The following is a 13055-nucleotide window of genomic DNA, read 5'->3' as shown; positions in this document are numbered from 1 at the left end:
CATCCACAAACAAGGATATGTGACATCCCTGAGGTTACTGAGGTAAGTCAGATGCGAAAATATTGTATAATATTTATCCCAAAATGCTGCCTTGAGGAACATCAGCTCTTACATCCCTCTAAACTCTATACCTTCATCCTTCTATTATGATTGTGTTATTGTCGGGATGTTAATTTTTACATTTTACTTATTCAACTTTCAATTCGAATAGATGACGTTTATTTGGCATTTTGATCTAGCACTTTTGAAAATTTCTTTGAAAAACGCGATTACGCTCAAGTTGTCACTTCGAACCGCTTCACCCTAGATACGCTCAATCCCAACCCATCCCATCCCACCTCAATTGGTAGCAAGCAACTGTTTCCCCCTTCGTCAAAATAGTACCACCATCAGATCTCACTCACACGCACAGCTACGACCACAAACGACCGTGTGCAGAACCTGGAGAACCGCGCCTGCTAGCTCTGTGCTGCACGATTGAGGGAACATTTTCACGGTTCTGGCTAGATTGCATAGGCATTCGATTCCAATCCATTGCAAACCTTTGGCGAGGCACCTCAGCACTTGTTGCGGTTCGTTATTATTCCACCAGCAGAGAGCTGCTAAATAATTCCAGAAAGAATAGCGCGCGCGTTTTGTGGAGGTTTTGCGTGTTAGAACCAAGTTTGGAACCAACATTTGGATTTTTAGTCGGAAGGACGCGACCTTGATCGAAATGTCGGATAAACCCAATGACCAAACGGATATGAAAAATTCGGTGGAAATCCCTCTGGCAGGACAAAGCGCCGAAGGAGCAGCAAAGAAGCCTCCGTGGTTGGCGCTGAAGAAGTACGTGAACGCGAAAAATGTTCGAAGATTGCTCAAAGTTGGACAAGTGGTGAGTTTTTTTTTCTTTGTTCATGATGGTTTTCATGCTAATTCGTATTCGGGAATGGCAGCATCTTTTCAGAATGTCGTGAAATTTTTCTGGGCGTGAAGGTTTTACCTTTTTCAAGCATTTCAAAATTTATCTGAGCGTACATTTGAGAAGGGCTTAAGTTTTCCATCGATTAAAATATGACTACAGCTTCAAAAAAGTGTCCCATGGGCAGTCTACAGATAGTCAAGTGAACTTTTTTTTAAACATGATTGAAATAATTCAAATAGACGTTAACCGTGTTAGTTAGACATTTTGAAAAATTCCAAAGAGCTTTTAGGGCGATTTCCTAACATTATTTATATTCAACCTAATTTTTATTTCACGACTTCTAACAAAATCTTTATTTTTGGGTTACTAAACTAAAACTCAACAATGGAACGATTTCACATTTTTTTTTTCGATAATCTAGGTCAGTGGTTCCCAACCTTTTTGAAGCTGCAACTCCTTTTGAAATTCTTCTTCCGTAGGATAACCCCAAAAGTGGATGTTCTTGAAATCAATGCTTGTCACGTTTGTACTACAGATAATGTTAGGATTGTGCAACAATTCCTTTTTTATTATTTTAGACCGAAATCTTCCAAATTCTTTTCGAAGAGCCCTATAAAAACTTCCAAAAAGAATGTTGTTCAACATGATGAACATAAAATCATGCAGAACAAGTAGGGTAAAGGGCCACTTAGGAACCTCCATGATTCTATTGTCTATTGATGAAATTGTCTGAAACTCGACAATAAGATGCACTTATATAAAGGACATATTGTAGCAGAAAACCCTTTGCCGAAGTGAATCGGAAGTGCCGAGAATAAGATTCATCATCGTTCTTGGGCACACTCGAACAAAAAAAAACCACCAGCAATTCTACGAAGATATTCCGAGGAGATCATCGAAGATTGTGTCGGGGATACCACTTGAAAAATTTCGTTGCTCAATTATTCCAACTGAAACCCGGAAAATCCTGAACAAACAATGTTCCAAAAATATTGTTACGCCTTCACGTTAGTTTAGGTCCTTTATGAGACTTGCTGATGATCTTCTTAGGGAATCAGTTATCGGTCGTAGCAAGAGTTCGACAGTAACTCTCCGGAAATCTGGTCTGATTTTCATCAAGAAACCATAGATCAGTATTACAAAAATCCTTGACACAAAAACAAATAAAAACACAAAACAAGTTTGAATAGAAACAATTACTTTTGAGAAGTTTATTGAAGACCTTACCAGAAAGCTCACTAAATCTTAGGTGATAAGGATGGGCCTTCCTTAGCCGAGTGGTTAGAGTCCGCGGCTACAAAGTTAAGCCATCCTGAAGGTGTCTGGGTTCGATTCCCGTTCAGGCCAGGATCTTTTCGTAATGGAAATTTCCTTGACATCCCTCCTTTGGCTCTCAGTTAATAACTAAGGAAGTGCTCATAAGAACACTAAGCTGATAAGCAGGCTCTGTCCCAGTGAGGACGTAATGCCAAGAAAAAGAAAAAGAAGAGTTAGGTCGTCAAAATTCCAGGAATTTTCTATGGATACCTCTAAAAACCATTTTTAATTTATTTTCAAGCTCACATTGCAAAAACTTTGAGAAGCTTCGGTTAAATTATGTGTCTCTAGTAGATTTAGGGCCGCTGAAACTGATGCCGTCCTCAGAAATGTCCCTGCACGTCTCAATTTTTAGCTACCGGTCGCCAAAGTTGTATAAAACACTGGTTTAATAGGGTAACGACTGTTTATTTTGTTCATAAAACACCTATTTATTTATTTCGTTCTTAAACGCTAACAGCTGGCGCTAGTGGCAAAAAGTACTTACAGGCCTACAACCTTTTGAACATTCAGTTTCTTTCACTGGCCACCGAGCGACGACACTGCACTATGGGCTAGGGACGCAATCTGGCGGGATAAAATTAATAACTCGGTAGCGAAGCGTTTCCGGTATTTGATGTCTTCGGCAAAGTTTTTTGTAACAACGAGGACCATCTACTGACATAAACGGATAGTTCATAAATTGTCCGCATAGGTGGCATGTTCGGCAAAGTTGTTCATTTTGATAAAATAAACAACTCTCTCGATGACTTCAAAATTCCACAGCCCACTGTTTTCGAGTTATTGGCAAAATTGAAAAAAAAGTGGGAAACGATTTTTTTCACCGAATTTGACATTTTTCCTAAGAACCATGTTATACAATATATTTTGCTGATGGAAAAATTTTAATAACGCGACGCATAAAATTGCCGGAAACGCTTCGTTACCAAGTTATCAGTTTTGTCCCGCCAGATTGCGTCCCTGGTCCATAGTGCACTGTTGTTTGTATTCCACCCACTGATCGCGCTACGCTGGATTCTCGAATTTCTCAAACTTTCAACACAAGCGCATAGAAGAATGGTAGTCGGAGAACTGTCAAAACGTATGGAAAATAATGAAAAACATAAATTACTTGCAATTAGGAAACTGGATCAAAAAAGTAGTGACCAGAAATCAAGTGTAAAGTGAGTACATAACTTTTTGTGATTAATTCATCTTCCGTGGTACTTTCTTCTCCGCAGGATTTCGTTTTTACTACCACTGAAAAAGAGCCATCTATTGCCTTTTCAGTTTTGTATATCGCCCTATTGACGGTTTTGAGAATCTTCTTTGGTTCCAAACCGTCAACAGGGCAATCTCTTCCAAGAGATATGAACTGATTATAACCTATCCAAACTCGAAAGCGTGTTGAACAAGCAAAATAATTTTACTACACCTATATAAAAAAAACCTTCTTGGTCCATACTGCATATGATTTGTAAAACAAACGGACCAGTATAACTAGAACCATATCCATTATTGAGATTAACCCTCTACCGGCAGCTTCATTTTTTACCGCTAAAAAAAATATTCAAATCACGATAACTCTTTTGTTGCTCGATTTTTTTGCACCATTTTTTCACAAGATCTCAAAACTCTCATCTAGTTTATGAACCCGTGTCGATATTAATTATTGGTGATCTAGTTTTGAAGATATTCCGATTATTCTTGGGGGACCGACATTCTCCATATAAAATGTCTTTGGCAGCCATTTTTTTTTGGTCTATTTATCAAAAAAATAAAATGTGTGCTATACAATGCTACGTAATAAGGAGCTACTCTGAAAAAATCATACAAATCGATATGAGGTTTTTTAGAGTTTTCAAGATCTTTATTTTTCCAGCGTGGTACAAACATAAATGCTTGTTACTCAAAGACGGCTGCACCAAATTGCTTCATTTTTCACAGCATACTTGCATTAAAGTATTTTTCCGATGAGCGAATATCCAAATACGATAAGAAATCTGTAGCCTAAGATTTTCATTTGGGTTATTGTTAACGCGTCGGTCCCCCAAGGAATTTTGGAATATCTCCGGATCCAGATGACCAATGATCAATTTTTACACAGATTCTAAAACAAGAAGAGTTTTTTGAGAACTTGTGAAAAAATGGTGCAAAAATATGGAGAAACTAAAAGTTATCGCTTTTTGAATATTTTGTTGAAGGAAAAAATGAAGCTGCCGGTAGAGGGGTTAATAACATTTATTTGACATTTTTGGGGACCTTTCGACTTTAAACCATTTAAACCAACCATATGGAGCATATACTTACATGTTTGTTCAATGATCGTTAACGTTCTTTATTCGTGTATGAAATTAAAGTTAACATTCTCTTAAACTGATACAGTTTTCCCTACAGTCATCCTGTGGTAAAAAATATTGGTTTGACAAATTCAATGGGTGAATAATAGAATTTAAAAATATAATGATTTTTTGCATAACATAATCTTTGTGAAAAAAAATCAAACTTTGTCAAAAAATAATCCAAGAGTGGTGCAAATTATTTGAAAACTACCTCTTTCCCCACTTTTCTTGAACGGATCAAGCACATTTCGTCGAATGACATTTGGTCGAATGACGTTTGGTCGAATAACATTTGGTCGAAAGTACATTTGGTCGAAAGGACGTTTGGTCGAATTGCTTTGGAACATATATTTTGGTCGAATGACGTTTAGTTGACGGAAATTTCGTTGAAAGCTTATTTTCAAATGAATAAACCATTTGACCATTTGACGAAAGATCATTTGGTAAAATTGATTATTGCTTCCTAAGTTTTGCAAAGTTGGTAAGTGAATAATCTGAATAATTAACTGTTGTTGAATAAAACATGGGACATTTTATGTAAACTTACGAATCTTTTGATTTGTAATTTGAAGTTATGTCAAAATCTTGGATTTCGATGATTATTCAAATGAACTTTTTAGAAGTACACAGTTGTTTTGTAAATTGACTGAAATATGTAGCTCTAGTGAATTAATTATTCTTTGAACATATCATCATTCTTTAAAAAAACTGCTCAACTAGTTTTTATTTTATTACTCAGCGATGTGAACATAACATTTTTATTATTCATTTGAAATGCCAACGTTCTTCGTAGTCATCAGATTATCTCGATTCGCAGAACATGCCAGATCGAAAAAGCAGCATGAAACATTAAAAAGGCAAGAGATTAATACGTTGGGAGAGCGTCCATCAAAATGAATAACTAATCGCATGGAGATATTTGGTTGAATCCTTTCCACGAAATGATGGTTCGACCAAATATCATATGCTTTCTGTTGCAACTAAGCCTTTTCGACCAAATGTCCATTCGACGAAATGTCCGTCCAACCAAATGTACTTTCGACCAACCGTCATTTGACTAAATGTCGTTCGACCAAATGTCTTTCGAACAAATGTATTTTCAAAACAAAATTTTTCTGTGTATAAAACATATTATTATTATTTTTTTTTGTTCAAGAAGGTTCAGTTTAATTGCTTGAAATTTTCCCATTCATCACATACCGTGACAAATCAAAATCCGGACGGGACCAATATCCGGACACTCTAGTGAAATCCATTTATTCCGGACGAAAGAATATTATTCTTATGATGAATTTCAACGACCATTGTCTATTGTAACGTGAAATAACATCAAGTTAGCCTTGTAAAGTATTGTTAAATACAGAAACAAAAGTCAGTTTCACTCGGACGCGTGTATTTCAAAAATCATCAGAAACCGGGAGAATTATACGCACTATACTATCGCAATTTAGCGATGCATTAGGCAATTGGTACGTAATATTGCGTTTCTTTTGAAAATTTTCCGTTCTGCGGTAGCCGCCAAGTTCTACCGCAGCTGCCAAAGTTCTACCGCAGACTAGAGAATCATTGTATCATTGAACGAAACCATTTAAGGCGACACGGGAGACCGTGTTATTTTCCCCAGAGTGGATCTAGATAAGAGTGGCGTCAATGTCAAAATTGGAACAGCGGCGAATTGTCATTTCCATACAAATCAGTGTTCCAATCGAGCAGGAGACCTGTCAAAACTGGAACATGACGTCACTCTTGTTTACAGGCACTCTAATTTTCCCTATCTTTCGTCTCACTCTAGCAATAATCATCAAAACTTTGTGGAAGCAAATCTCGAGTTTTAGTGAACCGATGAAGCTGAAAATGTATCGAGTTGTGCACTACATATATAGAATCATAGTGATACATTTTCGCATCGATATATGGAGTGGTTCTTGGGATTTGCTTCTTGAAATGGATAGGGTGATTATGATGACGTCCCGTGCGGCCTTAATCAAAGTATGCTAGCAGAGTCCTTAGCATTGAAAAACAGCCGAAAACAACAGTCATCAACGTGGTTTCCAAGGTATCATCGCAACCGATCGATGATGCTTTGTGAAAATCAGTAATGTGACAGCTACGGTAGCTTTCTGTTCTACCGTAGAACGGAAAGTTATCTCTAAAATAGCAATAATTGAATGTGATACATGTTTTTCTGTGAATTGTTGAAGTTTTCTTCCCGTTACATTGAATAGTTTTGTGAAATTAATCAAGAAATACATATTTCTCTATTAAAACAAGACTGTCCGAATACTGATACGTGTGGTTTTGAATCCAGGGGCTCAGATAGCCGTAGCGGTAAACGCGCAGCTATTCAGCATGACCTTGCTGAGGGTCGTGGGTTCGAATCCCACCGGTCGAGGATTCTTTCGGATTGGAAATTTTCTCGACTTCCCAGGGCATAGAGTATCTTCGTACCTGCCACACGATATACACATGCAAAAATGGTCATTGGCATAGTAAGCTCTCAGTGAATAACTGTGGAAGTGCTCATATGAACACTAATCTGAGAAGCAGGCTTTGTTCCAGTTGGGACGTAACGCCAGAAAGAAGAAGAAGAAGTGGTTTTGAATCCGGACACAGTACTCAAGCATTAAAATTATTAAGTTATAACAGAAACAGCGTTATACTTACTGGAAAAGCTTGAAGGAATGTTTAAAAGGGATATTATTGTGATTCTGAAACTTGTCAACAACTAATGAGTGTCAATTATGTGTAATTAATGTGGGGAACGATGCGCACCTCATATTACCTTGTTAAGCCTTCAAAAGCAGTATATAAAGCTGTTCCAGAACCCTATAACAAATGAACAGCAATACTTATCACGAATCCTTCAATTTATGTCTCGTAACATCAAGGTGAGTTTAATTCTTTATGGTTTTATGTGAAATACAATCGTGTTTATTTGAATGTCTGGATTTCGATGCATCAATGTCCGGATTTTGATTCAAGTGTCCGGATTATTTGTGAACACGACATGGTGCAGAATTAACACAATTTTCACATTAAATTCATTGTAAATTTTGTGTAAATTATCAAGTTCCACCCTAACAGTTAACATTTTGCACTTATACATAAACAAATACTGACTACCCAATTGCCTACAGGCGTTTGAATATCTGTATCACCTTAGGCATCCGGGTATTGATGCAGCACGGTATTTGTAGCTCTAGTTATATTTTAGTCTTCTTCTTTGCATTACGTCCTCACTGGGATAGAGCCTGCTTCTCAGCGTATTAACTGAGAGCTTCCTTTGTCAAAGTTCCTATTTTCGCATTCGTATATCGACTGGCAGGTACTATGATAATCTATGCACAGGAAGGTCAAGGAATTTTTCATAACGAAAAGATCTGGGGCCGACCGAGAATCGAACCCAGACACCTTCAGAATGGCTTTGTTTTATTGCTGCGGACTCTAACCACACGGCTAAGGAAGGCCCTTATATTTAAATTATATCACTTTTAAGAAATCGACGAAAATAAACAATTTTTTTTTCTCATGTTAGGCATAATTAATCTTAAAAAATATTAGGAAATGTTGCTTAATATAAAAAAAAAACAAAAAACATTTGCATTCCTTAGGTTTCAAGACATTCTGAGAGGGTACTGCCAATGACTGGTCGAGTTGACGTAAAGTCCTTCTCATGAAAAGGCGTAAACATTTTAACACGAAATCTCTTTTCATTCCAGCTCATTGGATTGCTCATTCTGGCGTTGATCCGTCCGAAGAACCGCTGCGGATTCACCTACTCGCATCAGGGTCTGCCGGAGTATGTGCTGATCTTGCTCACCTACTTGGTCACCGTTGTGACCCTGATCCTGCTGGTAGATTCCTTCATCAAGGGTCAACCCATACGAAAAGTTTTCACCTTGGAGCTTTGGTCCCGTTTGGAGCTCTGGTTCACCGGTTTGGTGGCCTTGGTCCTCCATATCGTGTCCTACTTCGTGCTGGCATTGAACATCAACTGCACCTACCCTTCGTCGATGAACATCACCGGAATCACTTTCGGGTTGATCGTTTCCGGTCTGTACTTGGCGGATTGGTGGCGCATCTTCAGCGACCGGAAACAACCCAAGCAGGACGAAAGCTTCGAAGAGATCAACATCACTTCGAGCTAAGAAGTGACCGCAAGCCGGAGAAATCTCACAATAATTATACCATTCAAACTTCCTATTCTACACGTGACCAAAACCAAAGCATACTCTCCATAACAGTAGCTAAATTAATTAATTTAAATTGCACGACACCGTGCCATATTCATGTGTGATTGTATGGAATTGCCGTGTTTTCTCTATCTCTCGGGTGGAGCAATTCTTCCGTGTAATAAGTTTGCCGTTCACATATATCAGGAGAAGACGGGGCCAACTATTTTAACCCGTCAACCATTAAACATATTTCTCGAATTGTTCGCAAAAACGGAGACATATAGTTATACAGTACAAGTCGTATTTAATCAAATTAATCTAGATAGTTTGAGGTATTTTTATTTAGGCTAAGGAAGGCTTTTGGAATGCAAATATTTTTATTTATCTATATGCATGTGCCATATCAGCTCTATCAATAAACTCGTGGATAAATGTACCCCTTTGATATGAAGAGTTAACTCATGATGATTTGACCGATGCAAAGCTCAACAGACACAACAAAATCGGATGCCTATCAGTTGTTTATATTGCCGATCAATCGCATTCATTGGAAATTGTATCACGACGCATCACAGACCGCCAGTACGAATACAGGGGTAAGTATTACACTAGGGTGGGGCTTATTTCCAAAAATCTTCCGTAGTCAGGATTTACAAAGTGGAAAATGATCATCGGTCTCAAAATAACATCCTGTGAAAAAATGAGAATTTTCGGTGAAGGTTTAGAGGTGGCGCAAAGGACATAAGTGCAATTTCCCCTTTTAGTGAACTCTGAAAAAATTTGGTATGCTTTTCAGCTTGTTTTGGTGATTTTAGGACCCTTAAGGACAAAAATCACCTCAAAATTGCGATATCTCTACTCCTTTAGATGATATTTGATGAAATATATGTATGCATGCGATTTTTGGCCCTTGTATAGGTTACGCTGACTGATCACTATGAACCCGAATAAGCATATGATTAGCTGGGGAGAATTCCTATGCTAGTAAAATGGAGCAAAGAGCAAAGAAGAATGAGAGAAAGAACAAAGAACACAGAAGAATGTAAGGTGGGGTGGGTTAAACAGTTGGGAGGGTGAAACTAGTGATGTGTTGGAGTGTAACTGAGGAATCTTGTAAAATCTCGATTTTACGCAATGGAGAAAAGTTCCAGTAGAAAACGATGATTATATTGGCTTCTATTTAATATTACCTACTTCAGAAATATTTCGAGCAATGTTTCTTCAAGCAGGGGAAGAGCACCAATTTTTGACCCATCTCTAGTTTTCGACCCATGCATACGATTTTAGATTACTCTTAATAGAAAAATAGTAACGGCTAAAATGTCCTCAACTCCATGCGAAGTTTCATCTTTGTTCTCCTGGTAGGTATAGATAAATGCATGTCCACTTCACTGCTTAAGTTCAATAATCGTTCGTTTTTTTTCCTGGATGTTGATAGCAATTTATCGATATGGACCGTTGCAAAATATACATCCTGGAAATTCAGCCTCACACAGTATTAATCAAATTCATAACAAATTTTATTTAAGCATTTATATATACATAGGACATCCTGTGAAAATTCCTTCATGTAGCTCTGTCGCAATTCCTAAAAAATATGTTTCAGAACTGTGAAGCTTTAATTTTGTTTTAATTTGAGAGGTTTTCAACCTGAAGTGCTTTATCTCTTGCACCCTATAGAAGCTCGTGCAGTAATTTGAAATTTGATTACCGATTTTTTCCTTCTGTTGTTGTTTATATACATCGATTTCATATACCGTTGTAGAACGATGTATTGAACTTCTACTGCATTTTCGTTTGTCCGAAGTTATGTTGAAGGTGTTGTGGCAAAAGTGAAGTATTGGAAGCCCAAACGCAATTAATTGTTGAAATGGCATCATAATCCAGAAATTCCTGTAGAAATTCTAAGAGGAAGTGTTACTGCTAGAAAGCAGAAAGGATATATCGTGCGGGATCAAAATCCGAACACTTATGAAATGAATCTAAACCCTTCCACTTCATATAAAACTTCTTCTATTTGTATGAAGTGTACGGATTTTGAGCTTGTATGGGTTTAGGCCCCTCTGTACTTTCTTTCAGATTATAAAAGCAATTGCTGAAGTTATATCAAACGGGCATTCTAAAACACAAATTTAGTGTTAAACTTGCATATAATCACATCTCATACATCCAACCGAGATATTTTCACGGTTCCGTAGTTCATTCTAATATAATATCATCAGTTGCACCTTTTTTGTTTAACTCACCCCACCTTACATTCTTCTGTGTCCTTTGTTCTTTCTCTCGTTCTTCTTTGATCTCTTTGTTCCATTCTACTTGCATAGGAATCCTCTCCAGCTATTCATATGCTTATTCGGGTTCATAGTAATCAGTCAGCGTAACCTATACAAGGGCCAAAAATCGCATGTATAAATATATTTCGTCAAATATCATCTAAAGGAGTGGAGATATCGCAATTTTGAGGTGATTTTTTGCCCTTAAGGGTCCTAAAATCACCAAAACAAGCTGAAAAGCATACCAAATTTTTTCAGAGTTCACTAAAAGGGGAAATTGCACTTACGCCCTTTACGCCACCTCTAAACCTTCACCAAAAAATCTCATTTTTTCACAGGATGTTATTTTGGGACCGGTGATCATTTTCCACTTTGTAAATCCTGACTACGGAAGATTTTTGGAAATAAGCCCCACCCTAGTATTACACTCCGTTCAGTTTTCCTATCAAAGTCGTAATAATTGTGTTCTTCAAATTTCTTTAGTGTGGTATTGGATAGAATGAATTGAACCGAAAATAACTGCACAAGCTAAATATGAATCAGCAGATTAACCCGTATAGGCCTGAGCTAAAGATTGATTGATTCATTTGACTTTATTAACGAGATTTTTAGCCCTGGGCTAGTTCATCTCGGGACCAACGGCTTTACTTCCCTTCCGAAGGAAGTCGTCACTATAACTTTTTACGTCATAAGTGACTATGTCGGGGATGGGATTCGATCCCAGGTCCTCGGCGTGAGAGGCGAGTGTTCTAACCACTACACCAGGTCCGTCCCCCTTGAGCTAAAGATAAAAAACACTTAAACTCACACCGCTCAGCGAATACTTAACAGATTTCAATTATTTTTATCAGTACACTCATTGCATTCTAAGTGCTGCAAAATACTTCATTTACAATGTTGGATATCAGATCCTAATGATTTATGCAATTTGAAAACATTATCATTCCAAATAAAAACAGAAAATTTGGCATGTCCCAAAAAAAGTCTTTCTAACCCGACCTGACCCACCGGAATAACTCCGGCCACAGAAATTCTATTCCCGAAATCCACTGGCCACTTTTAGAAACTATGTATATATGTGTACCCGTATACTGACGAAAAATTATTTGAATCCGTTAAGTATTCGCTGGGTGGTGAGGGTTTTAATATGTTTGCTTTCACTCAGGCCTATACGGGTTAATAAATCGAATGTACTTTGTCTTCTTTTCTCTCTGAAAATCAACACTCGGGCTATATTTTCATAATTGAAAATTCAGAGAGATTATATCGATGAATGTTTTGTGTTTATATATTGAATGCGATGAAATCCGTCGCAAAACCGGATTTCATGATGTTTGGTATAAAAATAGCGTCCAAATAAGGACTGTTCATTTTATAAAGTGAACACCCTGGTTATGCTAAATCTTTCTAATTCATCAATGAAATCGCAATCCGTTTCTGCACAAAGTTTACACATTGCGATAGATCGTGAAATATGCGAGCATATACTGAAAAAGATGATTTTTTATATAATTACCATAATCAACTCTGAACAATAGTTTTACTTACTCTAGAGATTCGTAAAAGAATTCCTCCAGGGATTCATACCGGAATTCCTTCAGGGATACTTTCAGGGATTTATCCAAGGATTCTTTCAGGAGTTCCGCCAGCGATTCCATTCGGAATTCCTCCATACATTCCTGTAGGAATTACTTCAGCAATTCCTCTAAGGATTCCTCCAGGAATTCCTTCAGAAAATCATCCTGGGATTCCTTCAGGATCTCCTTCTTTCAGGGGATCTCACTGCAATTCCTTCAGAAATACTTTCAAGAATTCCTCCAGGGATTCATACCGGAATTCCTTCAGGGATACTTTCAGGGATTTATCCAGGGATTCTTTCAGGAGTTCCGCCAGCGATTCCATTCGGAATTCCTCCATACATTCCTTTAGGAATTACTCCAGGCATTACTTCAGCAATTCCTCTAAGGATTCCTCCAGGAATTCCTTCAGAAAATCATCCTGGGATTCCTTCAGGATCTCCTTTTTTCAGGGGATCTCACTGCAATTCCTTCAGAAATACTTT

The 13055-nt window shown here is 37.6% G+C and overlaps 1 protein-coding gene across 1 annotated transcript; it reads left to right on the top strand.

Moving 5' to 3' along the window:
* Nucleotides 1–414: 414 nt before the first annotated feature.
* On the top strand, nucleotides 415–9156 carry LOC5572009. The gene is made up of 2 exons (XM_001660065.2): nucleotides 415–877; nucleotides 8265–9156. The coding sequence occupies exons 1-2, from the start codon at nucleotides 716–718 to the stop codon at nucleotides 8691–8693; spliced, it is 591 nt and encodes a 196-aa protein (XP_001660115.2). The 5' UTR covers nucleotides 415–715; the 3' UTR covers nucleotides 8694–9156.
* Nucleotides 9157–13055: the final 3899 nt, after the last annotated feature.

Source organism: Aedes aegypti, chromosome 1 (assembly GCF_002204515.2).
Source record: "Aedes aegypti strain LVP_AGWG chromosome 1, AaegL5.0 Primary Assembly, whole genome shotgun sequence".
Classification (NCBI taxonomy): domain Eukaryota; kingdom Metazoa; phylum Arthropoda; class Insecta; order Diptera; family Culicidae; genus Aedes; species Aedes aegypti.
This window is presented reverse-complemented; position numbering and strand designations above follow the sequence as displayed.